Below are 24,774 nucleotides of genomic sequence, written 5' to 3'. Positions count from 1 at the left end.
GGAGAACCTTTACTTGGATGACTACTTAACATTTTATAGTGAGAAAAATGAGAAACCAATTAAAGCTCATTACAAAGCCTGAAAACGCCACCTTTGTCACAGTGGGAGCCATAACTGGATTATTCATCTCCTTATGTCAGCTGAACTGGTAAAGTCATATCAGGTATCACATAAATATCTACAGAACATGGTGCATGATGGGAACAATGTGGCAACACATCTATTGTGTAATAATTTAGTACTTGACAGGCATTGATAGAGGTCAGTGAAGTTTACACTTAGAGTGGGGCCACAACAGCTGTTTGATCCAAACCAGAGTTTGTTTCCTCAAAAATGCTCTTTTGTTTTGCCGAATCTGCCCTTTACTTCACCCCCAGAGAAAACCTTGGGTGTAAGTTTGCTCTTTATAAATAAATGAAATTAGATTGAACTCTGGTGTGCACCAAATAGCAAACTATGTTTCACTTATAAACAAGGATCTTGGTTCACTTGCAAGTGACCTCTGATGTGAAATACTGCAGGTGAAAGCCACAAAGTAGGATTATAAATGGTTAGAGGCAGTAAAACTCTTCACTGCACACTTTATACACTTTTCTCAGACAGGCATTTACACTTTCATCATTTTCTCTTGTATAAACCCAGCCCTTATGCAGGGAAGTAGATTCCATTTTTAATCATTTAAGAGAGTCCTCATATTTCCGTTCGGTGCCTTTGCTCTTTCTAAGGTCCTCCATGTGGGACACCAAGACAAGTTGATCAGTACTGTTGACATTACAAAATTGTTACAAAATTGAGGTTTCGTCATTTTCTTTTTATGGTACAAAACGGTTAGATTTATAAAGATTTATAATCTAGTGGTAGAGTGTCCGTCCTGAGACTGGAAAGTCGTTAGTCCAATTTATTGTTGAGTCATACTAAAGACCATAAAAATGGGACCCAATTCCTTCTCAGCAAAAGGGGGTTGGGTCAGGCATGACTTATCTGTTCCAGAAAAAAAAATTTGTATGAATATTTGTGGCGTGCAAGATCCCAGACTAGTGATTTTGACAAATATTGTAAAGTATGTTATAAATACACAGGTAATTTATTTATTGCTCTAAAATTACAGAATAATGTTTGACTTTAAGCATTTAAACTAAACAAACTGAATGAGCTATTGTCACCGAAAGTACATAAACTGTTGGTGAAAGTTCACCTTTTACAAAATGAAACTATCATAAAATAAAATAAAAAAATTATCGAAACATGTCTGTAAAATGTTCATCTAAAGTGTGGGAGGTTTTTCTACTAGATAACAAAAAAGGAGTTTATAAAACATGTCTGTTGGAACCCTAGTGTCAGTTTAGAGTAAAGAACTTGGAATGTTTTCCAGCTGCTCCAGAGTCATTTTTATGTAGGTATTGCTGTGTCTTCATTTACTATCTTCTGGTCATCGATCTATTTTCATCAAAATTTAAGGATGGAAAAAAACTGTGGAGAACATTTTTAGGATTTTCTGTAAAATGGTGCAAAGCAACGCTAGCCGTGTTTACATGGGCAAAAGTAATCGGAAAGAATGCCTGATCGGAAGGAAAATGCGCCATGTAAACACGTCGTTCGGAATACTCTGCCCCGATCAGACTCGTTCGGATCAAAATTTCTTTCCGATCGAGATAGGTGGGTTATGCCGATTGTTGATCCGACCGTTGTTCATGTAAACGGTTCATTCCGTGTCACTTCTGCTCTGGTTTAACGTCATGCATAGACGGTGTTTTGCTCCAGAGAAAGCTTTGGAGCTCAAACAGGACCGATCGGCTGCTCTGCGTAGGCCCGGTGAGAAGCGCCGCTCCGCTCTCGCCCCTCTGGCTCTCCGCCTCTCCCCTCTCATACACCCTTCACGATGGGGGTGCCGAGGAGGAGCGCTTCGTGACCCGTGACGTCTGGACCCTGCGTGTTCCTGGCTCGTGTGCCGGTGGACCGAACGAAGCTGGGTTAATAACTTTGGGTTTGAGGGGAGGGAAGATGCTTTGTTACGTGTGGGTTTTGTTGTTTGTTTGTGTGTGACTGCGATCCGTCCTCGGTTAGCTGCTGTCAGGATAACCGTGTGTTCGAGCAGAGCTCGGACTTCTAGCACACACAGCGGCTTTGGGGCGGTGTGTGAGCTAAAAGCAGAAATGTCGCTCAGTCCTCCTTAGAAACTGTTCAAACAATCACATGGATTTGTGTTTCCAGTTGTGTCCCGACAAAATAAAGGCTGATGCTATTCCCACATATTTACGTGCAGCCAAGATGCAGATTGCGGCATATCCCGCATGGATATTATCAAACATTAAGGCTGGCCTAATGTTGTTAGCGCCTGTTAGCCTCTCCTTGGATCTCCGTTCTTCTACAAAAAAGCACTGCCCACACGGATTAAAAATAAAATGATGAGCGAACAGGCGCTTCATAATATTCATAACATTAATAAAAACACGCTTGGAAGATCGTCTCGTATATTAACGAGCTGCTGCATAAATGTATATGACAGCAAAGGTTTGTTTCCAGTGGGACTTATTTCCTTTTTCCGGTATTTTCAACACCACTGCGCATGCCCAAATGATTTATTCCGACCGAAAGTGAGACCATGTGAACGATCGTTCTAATCGGAAAAAGTTTTTCTGGGCCCATGTGCACGGTTGGATTTTAATCCGACCATTGATCCGATCAAGATATTTTTCCCATGTAACCACGGCTAGTGATGTTTGTATTTTGTTTATTGCTGAAGTTAACCAGAAAGTTGACAGAAAAAACTCTTGAATGTGCCATTGTTTAAAGTGATAAATCCCATTTCTTACCTTCTAAATCTCTGTTTTGTTGATTCTGATCTCCTGTTTTTATATGATGGTTTAGTAAGAATTGTGGTTTGATCTTTGAATTGTTGCTCTTGTTTGTGAATTGAAACGCCACCTAAGAAAGGATTCACAGCCCAACTAAATATTTTTTTTCTTAGAACATTCAAGAGTAAAAAAGAAAAAAGAAAAAGAACATTCAAGAGTATTTCTGTTTTTACCAAAAGAAATTTGACTCTCTCCCCCTTCAGCATGGATGTGGTCTCCAGTTCTGTTGCCTGTGGCGTGTGCATTTACGTCTTTGTACCTTCTTTCAGGTTATGGTATAGGCCTTCCCCAGGGCTCTCCTTTAACCCGCAACGTATCTGAGTTTGTGAGTCGCTACAAGTCTGATGGATTCATGGACATGCTACATGACAAATGGTATAAGGTTGTGCCCTGCGGAAAGAGAGTCTTTGCGGTGACTGAGGTAAGTCATCAGTGGAAGTGTTCATATTCTGTACGTGTGTGGTGTGTAAAGCAAAGCCTCCTGCTCTGTACTTCTATAAATGAATCTCCCTCTGGGACACTGAAAAGATTGGCCACCAGCTCCGCATACAGACAGCCTCACATACACACAAAGACATAAAATCACATAAAGTCAGCCCTGTTCACTGACCTTAACCACAGTTTCAGGCTCATACTCTCAGGGCATCAATACTGATTTGTCTTCAGGGTATGTAACTGGGGAGTTCTTCCCTTACTTTTTTCTCTCCCTCTTTTTCGGAAGTGGTATTCTAAACAGTGAACACTGTCTATATCTCTGTTGCTTGTTTGTGAAGAAAAAGGCTGTTCAGCTCCCTCCAGACATCCTTTTTAAATCCCACTTGAAAGTTGAATCATGGTTCAAAATGCAATTATGCAACCCTAACTTCACCCTGCACTAGAAAGTTATTTGTCTTCATCCCATCTGAAGCAAAGAGAGTGCGCTCTTCAGAAAAAAAATAAAAGGGGGGCATTAGTGCAGACCTGCCCCCCGGATCAGAAGTGAAAGAGGGTCACTCTTGTCACTGATGAATTTGCCGAGTCAGCACTGGGCTAATTGCCATCAGAGGCAGTTCATAAATGAGCTGGGTGGAGAAAACGTGATTATGGAGCACTGGAAGAGCCCCTCACCGCCTCCTCCCACCACGACAAAGATTCACTAGATAGACATTGTGTCAGGGGGGATTTGGGTGAAGCAAATTGCACTTAAATCATTTTTTTTTCCTCTCCCTGCTTAATGCTTTCTTTTTATTAATCTTAACTTGGCTGTCCTCCTTTTTTCTCTCTAGACCATTATGTCGTTAAAGCAGCTTTATTCGCTTTCAGCTAAAATAGGTGCATAATGTCAGAATTATTCTTGTATTGGCCAAATTTGCTATTTTGTAAATCTAAATGATTATTTAATGCCTTTTATCCTCCATTTGCATCAAACTCTTCTAAACTAAGGGGTTGCAAGGGCTGACTATAGAAAGTTCCAGAAATAAGGTTTCAATTTTGATCAGTCATAACTTTGTTTTATTAATACATTTGTAAAACATATTTTACTCATATTTGCAATTTTCTTTCCAAAAGGTTTTGAAAAAGATTCAAAGCCTCAAAACTTCAAACCAACTTTGAAAATGGTGGCATTTTTCTGATGATGGAGGACACATATGTAAAAATTTTGATTCAAAATTGCATTTATGAGTATTTGTTTATTTAAATCGTTGTGAATCTGGAGCCATTTGAAAAAGAGCATATTTGTTACACATAAAATACGCTGGGAGGGTCACAAAATCCCTGCTCCGCCTTAATCTGGTGCATCCACTAGAAGACAAATAGATCCATGTCCGTCTTTGATTTCCTCGTCAGAGCTGCCATCTGGATCTAAACGGTACGGCTGGATAGCTCCAGTATAACAACTTTTTGTTGGATCAGTAATGCCGGGTTGGGGGTGTGAGGGGCTGTAAGCTAGTGGGAGAGCGGGTAGATAGATTAATGACAGAAAGAGGAGGCATCCGGCCTACAACGCGGATGTAAATTTCTAATGAATTAATGCCACTCTTAGAAATATGACAGAGTTTGGCGAAAAACGGCATAATCACCATTAAAAGACCACTGGGAACGCTTTGAAAAAAGATCAAAGATGATCGGAGTGGGACTTTAACTAAAAATAGTGAGACCTTTTGGCCAAGCTAAGACATGGCAACCTTCCATTTATTGGCAGCTTTAAAAAATCTAAATCGCAGCAAAAATCTGCTTCAGTTTGATTAAAAAGGGAAATGTTCAGATCAGGAACCTTTTCTTTTAAATAAAGCTGTTCAGATGAATGCAAATACATCTTGTTTGTTGTTTATTTCCTAAAAAAAGGGGGGGGGGAACTTCTAGAAAAAACCAAGAACCTATTATCCAACATCCGATCATTAACTTTAGCATTCGTATCTTGGATTTATTCCCCCAGACTCTGCAAATGGGGATCCAGCATTTTTCCGGCCTGTTTGTCCTGCTTTGCATTGGTGTTGGTGGAGCCCTGTTAACCCTGGCAGGTGAACACACCTTCTATCACCTGGTCATCCCCCGCCTGCGCCGCTCGCACACGCTGCAGTACTGGCTGCATACCAGCCAGGTGAGAAAAGCACTGACATGCATGCATGCATGCACGCTGCCACATGCAAACAGCAGGTCTCACTCACTGAACCACATGCAAGGCGAAAGATCCATGCAGCACAAACCCCAACACTGCTGATTCTTATGCAGACATCGTATGCCCCCTACTGCTGGTAACGGGTATTACCACGTTAATTTATGTCATTATTTTTCCCTTATATTTGATTAGGCTGTAGATCACAATGGACATATTAAATTAGAATTTCTTTACAAAATTATGACAGTAATTGCATTCATTAATGCAAATAAAGTTATATGTTAATCACATAATTTGATTTTAATGTGGCCTATAAATAATTAAACCATTAAAAACTATTTACATGAAGTGTTTGTGGCTCCATTTCTTATCAGCTTTGATTTTAGGTATATTACACACACACACACACACACACACCAAAAAAAGCCCAGGCTGCAGGTTTTTTTTAGGTATTAATGACAGTATGTGAAAGAGCAAAAAAAAGAACAACAAAGTGGGAATTTAAAGGTCACATGTTGTTGTGTTTTATGCAACGCCAGCCATTAATAAATAAGATGCCTGCGGTGATTTTTTATTTTTTTACTTTGCTGAGGAGATAATGGAAGCAGCATTTGAAAAATGAAGACTGCTCACATTGTTTGCTTCATCTCTCTAAAAGGGCAGCTAGTCCCGGACAGCCTCCAGCGTTCATCACAAAACCAGTGCAGTTATCTGGAAGCATGACGTCTGACGTAGTCCCTTGAGATTATCCCTATCTGTAATGAAAGTCTTATTTCCTGCACACGCATCTGAACATTTATGCAAATTACACAACCCTCACACCTAATGATGAGGTTTGGAAGTTTTCAAACTAGCCTAAGTCCTTTGATACTTAAATCAAATGAGCTTAAGCATCTTTAACTTTGACTAGTCAAATTTTTCAAACATGCAGAGATTGCCTCATTTTTAATTATTCAAATGAGTTCTCGAGCATTTTTTCATGCAAAAACCATCACAGATGATTCCTGAAAATGAAAGGAATAATTTCCAGCAGCTTCCCTGATTTTTTTTTTTTTCAGTTTTAATATTGTCTCGACACTTTCTTACCAATTTTTTTCCATCATTTTTTCCTTGCAGAAAATCCACAGAGCTCTCAACACCACATATGAGGACGTTGGAAAGGAGCTGACCGGCTTCGACCAAAAGTAATGAGCTCATTTCTGTGCCGCTTTCACTTTGGCAGCTTTGTGCCGTATTACTAATTTTAAAAACATTACAGTAGGAAATAGCCATCCCATTTTTACCCAACGAATTAAAAGTTTTCTGCCATGACATTTCTCATCCTCTCCTATGCAGACATTGTTTAAACCGCTAGAAAATGTATGGAAGTTCTATCAAAAACTGTTGCAATGATGGTAACTCCTGTAAAAAACTGAGATTAAAACTGCGATGTTTGGTTTGTTTGTTCTCAGGTATGTTTTGTTAGATAATATACAGTTTTCAGGTATTGCCCCCCATCTCTGTCTCCCTTACATTTGATCATTATCCACAGCTGTCTTCAGTTAAGTCAATCATCCTCAGTGTATTTAGGAGTCTGGTGTTTAGTTAAGTTCCTCTCTAGTTCCCTGCTGTTTGCTCACAGTTTTTGTTCCTTCCAGTTTTTTTCTTGTTTATTTATTAAAGACCCACTCTAAGGAAAATCATGTTTTTAACATGTTTTTCTAATGACTGAGGACATTAGGCTTAAAAATTGCATCTCTGAGTATGTCTTTGTTCAAATTGTTGTGAATTGGGAGCAGATGGGGGGGGGGGGGGGGGGGAGTGAAAATACGCTGGCTGGACCACAAGTTGCTCCACTTAAACAAATCGCTCTCAGCAACAGGGAGGGTAAAGGGGGGGGGGGGGGGGGTTTGCTCTATGCCAACAGTCCCGCCCAAAACTCAGAGGGAAATTTCTGATGTACTGTTGCTCTGCCGAAACTATGTCCTGCAAAATGGCAAATGTATCCAAAAACGGCATAATCCTAATTAAAAGACCACGAAGAACACTTATGGATCGAAGATCAAAAAATGATCAGAGTGGCTCTTTATAGTTAAGTTCCTGCCAGAACCCCAGTACCATGCATTTTTGTTTTTTTCATAACACTTCTAGAGGAAAAAAAAAAAACATGTTTTTACACCATAAGACCTCAGACCAGCATTTACATTTCTTCTCTATCATTCTCTTTTTGCTTTTTGATTAAAGGCAAAAACTTAAGGGGGACTACTTTTTTTATACAAGATTCTACTTTTAGAAGAATTTCTTTTCTGATCCAAAACTTTAATTGCTTGTAAAAAAAGTTAGACATATAAGAAAATTGAATCATTTTTATTAGTAAATGCACTTTTAAATAGAAAAATAACATAGACTGGCATATTTCAAGCCTTCATTTCTTGTAACTGATGACTATGGAATAGAAGAAAAAGGAAAACCCAAAATTCTGTGTCTCAGGAAGTTAGAATATAGAAAAAATGTCATGTATGACACTTGTGCTGTCACTCCTGATCAATCAATTAATCTAAACATCTGCAAAGGTTTCTTAAGCTTTTAGATGGTTTCTCAGTCTAGGTCTGTCACAGAGAATGAATGAATGAATGAATGAATGAATGAATGAATGAATGAATGAATGAATGAATGAATGAATGAATACATTGTTGTTTCTATTGTACGTTAGAACACTGTCAGTGTTCCAAAGTGTTTAAAAATAAAAATAAATTTAAAAATTGAGCAAATTAAGAACAAAAATTGAAACAACATAAAAAAAACAATCAAAGAAAGACATAATTGACAAGAATTAAGGAAAAATTAAAGAAAATGTGATGCCACACACTGCTGAGTTTTTAAAAGCCGTTCTAAGGGTCTTACGTTGATATCATGCACAGCACAGCAGAAATATTAGTCGTAAAAAATTACCAAAAAATAAGAAAGTTATGTGGAAGGGAAAAAAGTGGTGAGCAAAAGGTGCAGCAGCAATAAGGATAACTGCAGCCTTCAGAGGATTGTCAGGAGAACTTCATTCTAGAATTTGGAGGTATGGAATGAAGCTGAAGAGCATGAAGAGCACTACACAGACGAATACCAGACATGGGCTTCGCATTCCTTGGGTCAAGTCTCAATTGGCCAACAAATTCGCCTGACCTGAACCCAACAGAAAACCTGGAAAATGTGTGGGCTGATGTAAAGAGGAAGATGAGACACAGGATCCAACAGCGCCGATGACCTAAGGGGGGGCCATCAAATCCAGGCTCCATTAGACCTACACAGAGCCACAGGCTGATCACCTCCATGTCACACTGCATCGTTGCAATAATTCATAGGGAAGGAGGCCCCTTCGAGTATTGAGTGAATAAATAATGAACATAGTTTTCAGAGGCCTGACATTTGCACTTAGAAATGTGATATTCTAATTTTCTGTCTGAAGGTCAAAATCACCAAAACGATGAGAAATAAAGACTGAAAATCTTTACATGTGTGATGATTCTATGTCAAATAGGATTCTCACTTTTTGAATTGACTGAAAGAAAATGATGAAATTTCCCTCAATGTTCAAATATTTTGAGTCGTACCTTTGAATGACAAAACAGTTTTTTTATTAGCTCGGCAGTCTGACCTGTTAGTCGGTGAATGCACTGACCAGCCCGATGCTTTACATAATAAAGGAAGGGACTCGCATGCACCAACATACAAGTCATTTCATATTTACTCACCACAACAACTGGGATTATAGAAAGCCTGGAAAAACATTTAACCATAACAAACATGTTGATAATTTACATAGAATTTTGTAGTAATTATTCATGTTTTAAAAAAAGACACATTTCCCAAATTTAAATAGTTTTGCAGAATTTAAAGGCAAATATTACAGTAAAAGTACAAAAGTTAATGTGGTGTGTTTTTTTTTTTAAACCAGCTGCTTGGTAACTGTGTGATATAAAAGCTTTGTTTCTGTGCCTTTGGTTTTGCACACGGCTCTGCTTCAAATCCTCACCTTAGATTAAGCTTCCTATCATATCAGTGTATTTCTGAGCTCCTTCTCACCTGCGGTTCCCAACAACAACGCAAAAAATGAAAGGGAAAAGAGAGTAAAATATAATAATAATATCAAAAATGTAAGTTAAAACATGATAAATTGATGAAGGTTTTCATTTATGCTGTAGAAAAACATGAAAGCTCACATACTTGAGTTTTGCCATTTCCTTTGTTATCTCTGTGCTGCAGACAGTTTGTTTCAGAATAAAATATTAAAATATGAAAGCTGATCATCTTCATTTTTTCTCCTTTTGGTTGCTTGTGCTTTGCAGGTGTGTGGTTTTTAAACAACTGTTTTAATCGTGGTAATGTCATATTGGAAATTTTCTTCTGTCATTTCTCTAATTTAAATATTTCTTTGTGTTTGGTAGGACAATAACAAATGACATTTGGATGTTTAACTTCATTTTTAAGACCTTTTTGTATCATATTTTTAACAGTTAAAAACATATTTTTCAGATTATCTCTGTTTTCATTTTAGGATTAGAATTTGTCAAATTATATATCGGAGAAGGAATTTTCCCTGACACAGATGGGAAATGCTATTTTACTTCTTTTTTTTTTTTTTTAAATTTTTGGCTACTTTTGTTCTTTGGAAAAGTTACAATTTTTAACTAGAAAATATGAAGTCTTTCTGAATGTCATATGAGCCTACTTAATTCTATTAGGAATGCATCTCTGTGCAAAATGTTAATGTGTGTTTTTTTCCATGTTTTCTCCCACCAGCCCGTCCTCCTGCATCTCAGAGAATTGCACCCTCCACAGGAAACAGCAGCAGCAGCCTCCTCCTCCATCTCCAACTTCCTCCCTCCCTGCTTCCACCACAGCAGGGGGCACTGGCAACTCCTCCCCATCCCATGAAACCAAGGAAAAGCGGGTTCACTTTGACCTGGAGACTCTTCACAGCTACCGCCTGCGCACGCACACCGCGTCGGTGCGCGGCCGGCCCGGGATGGTCGGCCGGCCCGGCCTCGGCCTGGGGGGGTTGGGACTGGGCGGCCTGGGGAGTTTCACCTCTCCTGCTCAGATGAGCCTCCACGTCAACGGTGGCCCCGTTTCCACTCTGGCCTCCACAGGTTTGGTGCTCTCTCCCATTGGGAACAAAGCTGTGCAGACCAGCCTGTGGGAGGGGGAGCTTCAGGAGCTGCAGGAGAAGATCGAAATCTTCCGAAACCAGCTGAGAGAGGCTTTGGCTCGGAGAGCTGAGATCCAGAGCAGCCTGGAGCGAGAGAAAATTGGACTGCAGCGCAGGGACCCAAGCGTGGACAGCGAGAAAGACAAACCCAAGATACAAACTTTCAGCACCAACAAAATCAGCTCCGCTCAGCCCAAACTCCCAGAGAGAGACCGGACGAGCCAGCTCCAAACCCTGAACAATCAGCAGACGGGGAAAGCAAACCAACCGGGAGGAACTGGGACTGTGGAACGTGGAAGAAGCAGCCAGTTAAACACAGTCAACACTTTGGACAGAGGACGAGCCAACCAGCTGAGGCCTGCAGACTCTTTAACAGGAGAGAGGACTGGACAATCACACAGTTCCACAAGTTTGGAACGGAGTCGAGTCAGTGGAAGCATCACCATCCAAACACGAGACACTTCCAGCCTGGACAGACAGAAGGCTAACCTGTCACGCACTCTCAACACTTTGGAGAGGACAAAGGCCAACCAGCCAAGTATGAGCGGCGGGAAGTGATCAGCTGTTTCAGGCACCTTCTGTGTGGAGCAACGTGGGGGGTGGGGGGCGGGGCGGGGCAGTAGCATGCTCCTTACATAGCCGTGGGAAGATGGTTTGGACCTCAAGGCTTAAGTTTGCGAGATGTGAAACCTCAATTTATTTCTGTTTTCTGCTTTCAAAACCATCAAACCTTCAAACTAAAGCAAAAAAAGAGAATTTCAACAATCATGAATCTTATTTCACATGAAATCTTAAACCTGTAGTTCAAACAACAAACCAGAAATAAACAAACCAAAATGTCATTAGAATCTGAGGGTGGGGCGAAACCGACAAATGAAAACAACTTATCTGATATGAAAAAACAAAAACAAAACCTTTCTGACCCAAACTGAACACAAATTTTCTTGTTATTGGTATTTATTGCCTTTGTTGTTGCTTTATTCCTCCTTGATGATTTTCCTTTTATTTTGGTTTTATGTCCATTTATTATAATTTTTTACTTGACGCATATCAAACCTTTAAATAACCTTTTTAAAATTAAACCTTTGTCGTACAGATTACATGTTTTAATAACAAAAAAACACCTTATTTATATATATTTAAGTAAAGAAAGAGAAAAGCAAAAGCTGTTAAATATAAAAGGCAAATAGAGAAAACTGTGATAACGATCAAAGACAAAGTGAAACCATTCATCTCTCTAATGATCCAAATAAAAGATTATTTTCTTATAGTTTAAAAATACATATACAATTTTAAGATCCACTCATTTGCTGCTGGTTTAAATATTTATATGTCACACGTGCAACGACCAGAAAGTCGATTTATAATATTCATTAACATTTTTGTAGCAATGTTCTAAAATCCTTGTGTGCCCACTAATGGCCTCAGCCTAATGTGTAATAACAAAAAGACATCAGTCAGAAGAAACTTCAGTTGTAAATAAAAGTTTCTGCTTTGAGAACAGGAAAAGGCCAAAAATCTCTTTAGAATTTCAAAATAAAATTCAGGCACAGGGAAAAAAAAGGATTTACGGTACTGAACACAAGAAAACCTAAAAACATTTTAAAAATAATAAATGAAATAAAAGAAATATATACGAAAATTTTAATTTCATATATATATATTTTTTATGTAAACTCCAAGGTTTTCTTTTATAAAGGTCAACTCCTGTCAAGGGGGAAAAAAATTCTGGAATTATACAAAACATGAATTAACAAATTAAAAATACTAACGTGATTTTCTTTTTTCGCTTATCCATCTTTTTTAAAACACTATGAATATTTTTTTTTCTTCTTAGTAGTGTTGTTCTTTATAACTGCACAAACCAGTTAGGTGGTAATAAAATAAATGTAAATTATGTAGGAGGAAAAATTAACCAATCACTTTTAAACTTTCGGGTTTGCATAATGATTTTTATTTTAACCGTATTTATGTTATATTCATATTATGTACTTGAATCTGAAAGATTTTGAAAAACCGGGGTTGGACTAAGTCAAGAGTGTGTTATGCAGATTATTCAAACTCCTGGCATCATGGGGATAATTGTTTTATAAGTGTGTCAAATGTTTTTCAGGAAAAAAAAACATAAAAACACTTACCTGAAAACAAGGTCAGTGAAGTACTTCCTACCAAACATGTGCTGAAATGTCTGACTGAATTTAGGTTATCCTGCTTCAGTAACACAAACCATTACAACATTACTTATAATATAATCCAGATTACTGTATTTTTGTTGTTTTTTTGTACACCATGTGTGCAAATGTAGTCTGATTAAATTCAACCTTTCTTTAATAAAAACAAAAAAACAATTAAAAGCAGATCATCTCACAGAGCAATACCTATATCTGCCATTGCTAGTGTTTATTTATTGATTAGAGCTTGTGGCTCAATAAAACACATCACTATTGATTTGCCTTTTCCCTGTTCTCCAGTAATGATGGCATTTATTCTTTGTAACCTTGTGTACTAAAAGAATCAGCTTTATGTTGTGAATTTCATTTAAACTGCTTGAAGCTGAGAAACAGTTTTGGAGTCTGGCAGCAGCCTGATGCAGGTATTAATACCCACAATGCTCAGCTTTATTCCTGAGATTCACGCCAACTACATATCCCAAAATATCTTACATATACAACCTAACCATTATATTTACTTTTGCAGGGTTGTACTTTTAGTTCACGGTTTTTAAAAGGCTGTGATTGTTAATATTTACTGCTTTCTTTTTTCACAATCTGTCTTTTTGGAGATTACTGAAATCATTTTATGTCTTTTATTGCATTTTTTACCCTTTATTTTTGAAATCACACAGATTTTTACGAGACCTGTAATCAAAAAAAGGAAACACAAACCTGAGGCTCCACATTCTTTTTCTTCTGGAGAGATGCAGATAAAAGTGGTTTTATTTGTTATGTTTTGATAGATGTTTAAGGTTTGTAGAAGCAATAATGGCAGCTTTAGGCAGTGATTTTCAAGATTCAGTTTAGCCACTTTCACAGCGAAAATTCCTCATTCAATTTTTCATTTGAAAAATTAGCACCAAAAAAAAAGGCAGATCCGCCAGATCCGCATCCAATTTGGGGTTTCTGTTGAGCAAAATTACAAACATCTTTCAAAATAAAATTGATTTGACTAAACACATTTCAAAATAAGGAAATTTAAAGTAATATTAGGTGACATAACTGTCTTTATATTTCATCATTTTGATTTTAAGAATGTAATACATGGTTTCGATGATTTTAGGAGCCATTCTCTTTGCATTGATTTCACACAACCTCAGTTTTTTTAGGAAAATGACTTGTCCATTGCACTGACTGTTGGGGCTGAAGAGGATATGAAAGCCTGCAGCGCTGAGTCTGCAAAAGCAAACAAATCCACTCTGGAGCTGTTTCTCCTGAACTTCTTTTCATGTGAATGTGGGTTCCTTGTGATTATTTAAGAGCGGTAATGAATAATCATCAAGTTCACTGAATAAATTGCTGCATAGTCCCTTTGATTCTTATCAAAACCTCTTCCTCGTTCAGTGTTGTTGTCAAAAAAAAGGAAAGAACTTGTCCGCCATTACTGAACGAAACTCATTATGTATGTTCTGAGTGGTTTAAGACTTGAACCTGTTGTGATCTGAATGATGTTGACTCGTGTTGTTTTAAATATCACTAAAATATGTCTCAATATTCTTATTTTGAAGGAGACACTTCCTGTTTGTGCTCATGTAATTACTCTGCCAAACACTAGAGGGAGCTAGTACCTCACTTCCCACGGCTATGGTCCCCGGAGTGTTACTAATCTGAGATTTAGCAAATTACCATGCAGAAAAATGAGAGAACAGCAGAATGAGGGGTTTGCTTTGCTCTCAAGCAGATGCAGCCGGGTGTGTTTCTGAACACCTCCATCATCTGAACATGCAGCTTCACCCTCCCAAATGCTCGTCTGTCGACCCCCAGTGCTTCAAAGATGAGATTCTGCTGGCAAACTCACAGTGACTTCACAAAGGAAACTTTGACAGTGGTGCAAATGTACATTTCGACCTTTCGACTTTGCTGTGGTGTGAAGTGGTTGTGTTTACATTGCCATGGTGTCTACAAGGAAATTCATGTTTTAGGTCTTTTACTGAGGAAAAGCGTGTGGTACTTCAAGAAATGCTTTTCAAAATTACTCCTTATAAGAGTTATATCAACATACTATTGAATTTTATGCATAAATGGAAAATCTTTTGAAATAAACATTTATATATTTATGTCTGTGCAGCAACTCTTTTTTTTTTTTTTACTTTGTGTCAAAATGCATCAATATTGATTAGGCAACTAATCAACACTTGTACCCGCCTAAAGGGTGGTTGCAGTTGTGATTTGGCCTATTTGTCAGATGCCCATCCTGGCACAATATTTAGCATTTACCCAGACTTGAAAGATCACATTAATTGAACTGTTAATTGCAGCTAATTTGTGACTGTAATAAGCTTAAAATGTATGTGCAATTATAAATCACTTCAATGCACTCATCGTAATTCACAATGTAAAAATTATGTTATTTTTTACATATAATAAACAGTTCATCTTATCAAAAACATGCAGAGCAAAAATAACCAAAATAAAAAAACAAGAAATATGTGGAGTTTATTTACTTAAATACAAAAAAAATACAGTCCAGATTTCAACTGATCAACTTCAAACTCTATTTTGTTCTCGAGCCATTAAATGTGAACATGAATTCTACTAAAAATGCAAACCAGCCCCAGACCATCACACCACCACCACCATGTTTGACTGTTGGTGGGATGTTTCTATTCTGCTAAAGCCTGTTTTAGTTTGAATCCAGATGTAAAGTTGCAGAAAAGCTCAACTTTTGTCTCATCCGTTGTGAAATGACTTTAAACTCCATCGTGTTTTTGTCTGGTAATTTTCTTGCTGCTGAATCGTGAACACTGACCATAAGTGAGTCTGGAGAGGCCTGCAGCTCTTCACTTGCTGTTTCTTTCATGACCTCCTGGATGAGTTATTACATTGTTGAAGTCAATTTGGTCCAAAACTTCCTTAAAGCACAAAGAAAGAAATGGGAAAAGGCATCATGAAAAAAAGTTGTCCTGAAAGCGTTTTATTTTAGCTTTTACGATTGATGTAATTTCTCCGTTTAACAAACAATAACTCAGACAAAGCCAGACAACCTAGAATTTATATGCAAGAAACCACACATTCTTTATTTAAAGTGACTTTAAAAAAAACTTCTTCAGACTTCCTGAGAACTGTTAAAGTTATTTTTTGCCACTTTCGTTCATCTTTTATGGAAACAGCACTGCTTTTCTCATCAAGTCTTTTTATGCTGAAATTCAGAGGTTAAGCAAAGAGCAAGTACAGAACTCAAATGTATTGTAACCACTTTGAAGGAAAGATTGGACAGAAAATCTGTAAAAAAAAAAATTACAAAACAGACCACTTTATAAATAACATTTACAAACATCTGTCACTTTGGAAGCAGAATATGAGAGCTGAGCAGGATCTGTACAGAACTGTGTTGGAAAATACAGCTATTATAAGTATTTTTGTTTGTTTGTGCAACCAGCTCAGTCTTGACGACGGTTCAGGATGATATTTCTGCGTGTTTTTGTTGTGGAACGACAGGACAGCCAGCTTATCTTTTATTTCGCGTTTTATTCTGCACAACATAAGGGAGATGGTCAAACATGGAAGGCTCTCGCACATGGACACGCAGCACGCTACAAAAAGTATAAAGTCCATCGAACATACACAGATTAGCTAACTTAAATACATTAAACACACAAAGAAACACTCCAATTATATACTACAAAAATATCACAATGAAACAATCCTCATAAGTGCTGCAAAATGCGACCTACCTCGGACAAGTCTGTGTCACAACTAATAAAGTTTTTGTAGATCCACATAGAACACAGACATGAACCAATAGAGAGCGCCCAAGAGTCCATTAAAATAATAATTAAATAATGACAATTCCTGTGGCAAGTGGATTTGCATTTATTCTGTTACGTTTGTTTAATTGTTTTCTTGTTTTTATTTAGGCAATTTTAAAATACAAAATTGATCACATTTTGATTTTATTTTTTCAAAGAGAAATACAATCAACATTTGGAATGAATTTAGATTTTTTTACCCCCAAAAAAACGGGAGTTTTGTTAGGTCACGTGACAAACAAGCACCACTGAGGACACGGAGCCGTAAAGCTCAGCTCCTCTTATTTCTGTGTAATGATAGGTTTTAGCCACACGATGGCGCTTGAAACTTTCACACTTAGTTTGGGACGTTTTCTTTTTTTTTTTTTTTTTTTTTCAGAGTCAAAGTTATATGCACATTACTATGCATTATGGTGGAAAAATCTTCCATAGGTTTACCTGCAGAAAAAGACTTTGCATTAAAGAAATGACATCTGGGCCTCCTTTAGCAAAAGCTAGATCTGAATTTATAGATTTTCTTCTTTTTTTTTTAATCCACTGGGCAATGTTTGGTTAGAAACTGCTCAAGAAATTCAGGTCCAAACCTGGACATGTGCAATAAAAACCAGACAAAATAGGCAAGAGGAATATATTACATGTTTAAAAAACAGACCCGCTCTTTAAAAATACAAATTACTTTAAAAAAATTGGACACAAACTGTGTGCAAAGTAAATTCACCAAAAAAACGTTTTGTGCAGATACTGCCACCACCTGGTATTCCTGTCACAGCACCCCCATGTTCATGTTCATGTTCATAATGGTCCAAAGCTGTTTTTTTTCTTTTTCATTAATTGTCCTCAGCATGTGTAAATGTCTGCTTCTGACTTGTTCCTTGTCAGGTCATCTGTTTTATCACCCTTTATGCTGCTCCCTGGTTTAAGTCTTCACATCTAAAGTCCAGTCTCTGGCATTTGGGGTCCCATACGTCACAGTTCGAGACGCAGAACGGCATGAAAATTTAGTGAGGCTGAATTGAGCCGCCTGTATGAAGTGAAGATAATCACACGATGGTGAAAACCAATCAATCATTCCTCCTCTGCACTCTATGCACGCCTGGGCTCTCCTCTCTGTGATAAACCCAACAACAGGCCCTTTGTCAGGTATCTTAAGGGCACTCGAAACACGCCGAATCACTTAGAAAAATCAATATGTACCAGTCGCCGGGAGTTTTCATAGATAGATGAGAAGATATGTGGAGCACAGACCATCATGCATCGTGTTCAGTGTGCAGCATTTGTGCACAATGACAGTTCTGCACATACATGCAGAAAGGTAACGCTTGGCCTTTCGCACACATAACTGGGTCACATGTGTGAACAGCAGTCAAGAGGAATTTTAATCAAACCTAAGAATCCCCAATGTACACCCCCTCCAGCAGTCAATTACAACCCAACTGGGGTGAACGGCAAGAATCGCAGAGTGAATGCAGGAACGGAGAATCCACTGTCAAAAATAAACAAGTTCACCAAATCATATGGAGGTCTGAGGGAATCTTCACATGCCCCCCCCCCCCACACACACACACACACACACACAAACACACACAAACACACACACTCACACACACACTGGGGTTTCTTTGTCTAAAAGGTAAATAGAGGCCAGACACCATGAGTGATGGGTTTATTAGCTCCTACCAGCTGTGACTGAGGCTGGGGGATTGTTGGCGGGGTGGCTGGATCAGTGGGACTGTCGGGATGGGGGCTGTAAGGGATGAGAGGAGGAACAGGAGGGGTGGAGAGTGTAGCCCGTGAGAACCAAAACAGCTCCCTGGAAACAAGGAACAAGACTAATGGGGCACCACCATTCTTCTTCCAGCTCAGAGACGGATGGCGGAGAGCTGGAGCCGATGGAAACTGGTCAGGAAAGGGAATTCCTGTCCTGAGATTTACATGAATGAGGGTCCTTGAATGTGTCACACCTTCTCAACAGCACTACTTCACATGTCAGAGGTAATAGGAAAGCACTTGTTTAGCTTTGAAGCACATAAATAAAAAGTGTGAGAGCAGAAGGTGCGGATCATCTGCAGGGATGATTTGATGTTAGTGCCGCAGTGTCACCAAGGATGACTCAGTTTGGTGTGGGACTGATGCAAACATCATCGGTTCATCCGGGGTGATGTAAAGGCAGCATGGTGATCCTCCGGCTGCCACGCCCTCACAGTAAACAAAGACAGCTGAGCCGCCGCATCTGCGCGAGAGTTGCAGAAAGAACCAAATCTGGGAGCGTGTCTTTCTGCAGAGGACAGGCGCGCATTTCTGTTTACAGGGAACGCATCTTTTCATTCAAGATGTGTGAGCTCTGTCTCCAAACCCGCCCCCTCACATGCGTAGGTTTATTCCTATAAACGCACACATGCGCAAAGGAGCGGCGCAGTCCAAATTGAACCCCTTTGTCTCGGTCGCCTCACGGTGGCGGCCCCGAAACAAGAATTCAGCAGAGGAGCGAGACTGTGGAGCAGACTGTCTCCTCCCCCCGCCATACAGTGCCCCCTTCCCCCTGCTTCTCCACACCCCTCCTTGCTCTCCATGCTTTTGTGTTCGTGTGTGTGTGCGCGCGCGCGCCGTGGAGCCCACTGCGCACCCAAAAACCGTGTGTGCATGGAATAGCAGCTCTGACTTGCAGATCTGGATGTAGGAAAAAAGTCATGGAAGCGCTTTGTTAGAAACCCGTGGGGGCCGGTAAAGTGGGGGGGGGCGTCCGGACGCATGTGAGGCGTTCGCTTATCCTGAGCCAGGACCCGGGAGAGGAGAGGACAGAAGGAAGGAGGAGAGGAGAGGAGTTACTAGCAAGTGCGGCAAATTGGACTTTTCCACCATCAGCATCCTCCCCTGCATCTTCCCCTTCGCCATCCCTGCTTGGATCTCCCTCCTCTTCTCCATAACTCCCCCAAATTTCCTTCCCCCTCGCACCGGAGCGCCTCCTCGGAGCACCGACAAGGGTTTGGATTCGGGGGGTGACCTGGAAGATGCTGGACTGAAAGGGACGTCGCCAAACTGGAGCAGCACGCACGACCACGCCGGGGGGGAAGGGGGCGACGGGACTCGGTGAATTCACGGAATCCCCGGGACAGAGGTGAGTGCCGCCCGCCCGTCCCGGTGCTCGTTTTTACACTCGCGCCTCTGCGCCCCGCCGAGAGGCGCTAGGCAAAGGCAGCACATGGTTTCTATGAAGCATGATGTCGTGTGATCTGCGGATGTGTGTGGGCGTACCTGCTTAGAGAGCTGATGCAAGAAACCTACAACCTCCACTTATACACAAACAATTAAAACCCCACGGGGTTATGCAGAGGAAAGGCTTTTCTGCAGAGACAACCATCTGGAAACCTGCAAACTGAACGTGCAAAAGATGCGGCATGCACGATGCTTCATGTTTGAAGGCAGGTGGGCTGAGTTGGGTGGACCCTGCTCTGCTCCAATCACACGCGGCCCTTTAATTCTCTCCATCCATTAGGGGCCCTGCAGTTCTCCTGAGCTGTCAGCATCTTTTCAGACTCGGTCCTTGTTGTGCTTCATTTGGTGACAGAAACGGGGATGATTTGAAATGAAAATGACAAAAACCAAAATAAGAAGAAAGACAAAAATCTGACTGTGATAAACTGAAAACGATGGTCTTAAACATACAAAGGGGGATTAACCAAGGCTGATGATTGAGGACTGAAAGCTTGTTTGAACATGAAGGAAGCAGAACAAGGGAACAAAATTAAAAACAAATAATGATAATAAAACATAATGTAAATATGTAAACCAAAAAGGCACCAGTTCCCACAAACAGATGTTAAATGTGAACAAACGTTATAAGCCATGCTCTCAGGTACACTGCATTGTCACTGCAGACATCAATGATAGCTGCATTTGACACTAAAGCGACTACAAGCTTTTCTATTACATATCTGAAATTATACTGTTTGCCAGAAACTTTTGCTCATCTGTCATCTATCTTCTGAAACCACTGAATCTTCTATGGGGTTGCTGGAGCCTATCCCAGTTACATTTGGGCTGAATTCATTCCCTACCCCTACGGCTCCTCTCTGCTCCAATTGAAGGGACATTTGGAGCTGTAGTGGTGTCCAAACTTCTTTTTTAAGAGGGAGCCGGAGTGACTTAGGGCTGGATAGGAATCTGGATCTCCGATGTGCTTGAGACACAGAGGAGAAATGCATTTCTTCACGTGGGTGTATTTTGAAACACAGAAGTTTATGTTTAGATGAAAGTATTGAGTTTTTGTTTTTGAATTTTTAAAGTTATAAAACCAATGTTGTAACAAGTAAGTATTTTCAGAACGCTGGCGCCGTCATGATGTCGTGAAGTGGTGGTAACGTCCAGATTTGTTGACACTTTTGTTCCATAACTCTCCACTTGGAGGGCTAAATGTAGGAGTAAGGCAGGGGTGGGCAAGTGTGTCTGCATGATTTCCAGATTGTCTTGCCTTACTCATGGCTGATTACCTGGTTCTTGTTTTTAGCCAATCAGAACATGCCAGAGCAGGGTATGTTGGTAAATATGCAGGAATGCTGCCCTCAGTGCCCACCTCTGGGGTAGGTAATGAATTGGGATTCGGCCTTGGGCAAAGGCAGGGATCCCCCTGAACAGATCAGCAGTCTGTTGCAAGTCTACAAAGCACATTGTCACACCTAGGGGCAATTTAGGCTCTTCAATTAACCTATGAAGCCTGTTTTCGGACTGTGGGAGGAAGCCACAGTGCCCGGAGCAAATCCACACATGCACAAAGACTGAGTAAACCCACACAGAAAAGACCCAGCTGGGACTTGAAGCAGAGCCTTCTTGCTGTGAGGTGAGAGTGCTAAGCACTGCGCCACCCTTTGCAGCCCTCCTCATCTGCCATTGACCTCATGTGAACTTAATCAACCTTTCCATTTATAATCCATCAGGTTAAAATAAAAAAACAGTCCACCATTTGCAGCTGTTAGGCCTCAGCTCCTCTGGGAAGGGTTTCCATGAAATTTAGGAAAGTTTGTATGTGTTGTTTGACCATTTTTCCTTAAGTACATCAGTGAGGTCAGACAGGGATGTGGGAAAGCCTGGATCACAGTCATTTCACATATTTCCTTTCCAAAAGGTTTTCTTCCTGTCATGTTGGAACAAGAAAGGAACATTATCAAACTGTTTCCATAAAATTGGGATGATGAAATTATCCAAATATGATGAAATATTTAGGCCCTGAAAAACAACCCCACATTATAACCCTCCTTCCACCGTGCTTCACATGCGACACAAAACAGTCCAACTTGTTCTTCTGGCAACCGGATGCAGATAAAGAGGTGTATCTTTTCACCTGAACCCCACAGGAAGTTTGGAGGTTTTAACTTAGCAGACCAAGCACCTTAACATCTGTTCACCTCACACTTTTATCCTAATTTTTTTTCTGTTTTGTTTTAATACCACTGGCAGTTGAAGGAAATATTTATTAGCATGGAAATTTCACGACTAGACTTTTGCCACCGAATTCTCTGAGCTCCTTGGAACTACCTGTTTTTTGTTTTTTTCATAAATATTTGATCGCATGGCTGTGTGATGATTTTGTCCTGATGTCTGTAGAAGGGATTGGGACACGTGAGCTCAAGCAGTGTCTTTTGAGGAAATTGCGAAATCACAAACCCAGATCTGAGACGTCTGGCGAGCTCATAGATCTATGATCGGATTGATGTCACACTCTATTGGCTAATCGAAAAAAGTGGGTTGTTCACGGCAGCTAAGTGAGTGTCTGACTCCGCCCCTGAAGCATTTCAAGATTAAAAACATAGAATGTGTTCACATTTCAATATTAAAGGTTGGCTGATCTATAAATAAAATGCTACAAAATGTATGAGGGGCCGTATAAGACATTATTTATTCTGAACCATTCACATTCATACATTCTTGCTCTCACAGTCATATATACTCTCTTTCGCATACATATATTCTCTTACGCATCCATATATTCTCTCTCTCACATTCATACATTCTTGCTCTCACAGTCATATATACTCTCTTTCGCATACATATATTCTCACTTGCACATTCATATATTCTCTCTCTCGCATGCATATATATTACTTTACACATACATACATTCTCACTCTCATTGTCACTCTTAAAAAAGAATGTATGTATGTGAAAGACAAGTATATATGAACGTGTGAGGAAGAGTTTATATGTGTGTGTGAGAGAGGAGTATGCATGAAACGGAAGTGACTTTGGATGAAAAGGAAGGCACTTTGAATGAAAAGGAAGGCACTTTGCATGAAACGGAAGGCAGATGATTTCTCGTGCTCTGATTGGACGAGAGGCCGCCACCTCCCATTTTGAACACACTCTAAACCCTATCACTTGTACTGACTCATAACTATAAAGGTTACACAACTTAAATGTCATTTTGTAGTTGATTCAACTATAAAGTATTAAGCTCTATCAAGATTTTTTCAAATTTAACTTAACAGTGCTAAATATTTTAAAGCTTATTTGTATCTAGCACTCAAAAATTTTAAGATCCCTGAAGTAGCGTCATGACGTCATCACGTACTGGTGGGAGGGTCTTTCGTTTTCTCTACGTTAGCTCAGGTGGCCATGTTGGATTTGCCGAATGCGAGTATGCGACGTTTGAAATTGAAAGTCGAGCGTTTTATTTTTCTGCAAAGCGTTGCGATTTCGTCCCGCTTCAAGACGCCCCAACCTCGGGTTTTTTTTTTCATCCGCCTCATCGCTGACGGTACCGTCTTGCTTTCAGCCCTGATTTAATTTGGTAAGTATCGTTCATGGTTTATTTTGAATGAATGCTTTAAGAATGCTCTTATACTACCGTAAATGTGGTTTACTGTTGTTTAAACATATGTGTGTTACGATTGTTTTAGAGCTTAATGTGGCAATGCATACATGATTAGTTTGTCATATTAGCAGACGTATGGCGAGCCAAACCCAAAATGCATTTCTGCCCGTAAGTTACGACAGTGATGAGGTTTTTTTTTTTTCCAGAGGTAGGTAGAAATGATCTGTTATGCTGCAATCACACTAAACATGATCCGCGTGTGAAATTCGCGTTGGAGGCCTCTGTCTGTGGCTAAAGTTTGCTGCTGGACATTTGTCCAAAAATGTCACTCAAAGCCTCTAACGGTTGTGTGGGAGGAGCTACCGCCAACAGTTTTAAGCCTGGTTGCTACATGGAAGCATTGGGTTTTGAATGCAGCTTTAAGCTTTTATAAATCACTGATCTCCGTTATAAAAAAGGTTTTTGTAAAAATAAATTAATCAACGTGCTCGTGTTGTGTTCAGGTACCGAACTACAGAGTGTTCAGTGTTTCACCTCAGGTAGACGCCAAGGCCAGCCAGGTAACTTGTCTCCTGATCAGTTATTTGTCTAGAGCTATTTTAAAAAAAACAAAAAATGCAATAGGTTGTGTAGTGCAATAAATGTTTTTTGATCAGAATATAATTGAAACATTTTTTAACATTGAAAAATCTCTTTTGGACTTTTTCAGATACTGAACTTCAGAAACTGAACTTCAGAAAGTTCACCAGAAAGTCACCAGAAAAGAGGTGTCAGTGGGTGAGTTTTATACTTATTTAATATATTCATCCTGAACTATTACCATTATTAGATTTATACGGCAGCATGGAAACATTTATGCACATTTTAACTAGCCAAAGGTCTAAATAGAGCTGAAATTATTTACATTTGAACTAAACATATTTAGATTGCAGGCTGAAGGTGGCACAATGGAATGGAGGTGCAAGTTGTGTTCTGTTACTTTGGCACTATGCAGTACTACATATAATACTGCAGTACTACATAGCAAATATTCCAAAGTGTTTCCACTGCCATGTTTATTTTGTTTATTTTGTTTATTTATTTGGAGCCCCATTAGCTTCCACAAAGTGGTCGCTAGTCTTCCTGGGGTCCATACACAAAAAAATACATACATTTTACCAATTTCACAAAAACCAAAACTGATTTCAGAAAATACAGTGACTAATTCATCATATTTACCTTAAAAGCTTCACATGTTAAAATAAGTTAAAACAATTTCATTTTTATACCAGCATATCAAAACACATAGCAACATAACCTCAACAATAATACATAGCATATCATTCAAATTGTTAGTTATTGTAAGTGGTCCATGTATCTTAGTTTTAAAAT

The 24,774-nt window shown here is 39.5% G+C and overlaps 2 protein-coding genes across 2 annotated transcripts in view; both read left to right on the top strand.

The window, feature by feature from the left end:
- grin3b (glutamate ionotropic receptor NMDA type subunit 3B) overlaps nt 1-11,564 on the top strand; it is a 124,163-nt gene extending 112,599 nt beyond the window's left edge. Inside the window, exons 9-12 of the mRNA XM_023951528.1 lie at nt 3,125-3,276; nt 5,272-5,436; nt 6,571-6,638; nt 10,228-11,564. Coding sequence (XP_023807296.1) covers nt 3,125-3,276; nt 5,272-5,436; nt 6,571-6,638; nt 10,228-11,194 — 1,352 coding nt within the window. The 3' untranslated portion in view covers nt 11,195-11,564. The remainder of the gene's footprint in view (nt 1-3,124; nt 3,277-5,271; nt 5,437-6,570; nt 6,639-10,227) is intronic.
- A 7,448-nt stretch (nt 11,565-19,012) lies between these two features.
- The window catches only part of plppr3 (phospholipid phosphatase related 3), a 34,067-nt gene continuing 28,305 nt past the window's right edge, over nt 19,013-24,774 (top strand). Inside the window, exon 1 of the mRNA XM_011490167.3 lies at nt 19,013-19,713. The gene's annotated coding sequence lies outside the window, so the exon portion shown is untranslated. The remainder of the gene's footprint in view (nt 19,714-24,774) is intronic.

The sequence above is a fragment of the Oryzias latipes genome, chromosome 22 (assembly GCF_002234675.1).
Source record: "Oryzias latipes chromosome 22, ASM223467v1".
Classification (NCBI taxonomy): Eukaryota; Metazoa; Chordata; class Actinopteri; order Beloniformes; family Adrianichthyidae; genus Oryzias; species Oryzias latipes.
The sequence above is the reverse complement of the archived record's forward strand: the minus strand, read 5'-3'. Positions and strand labels throughout refer to the sequence as shown.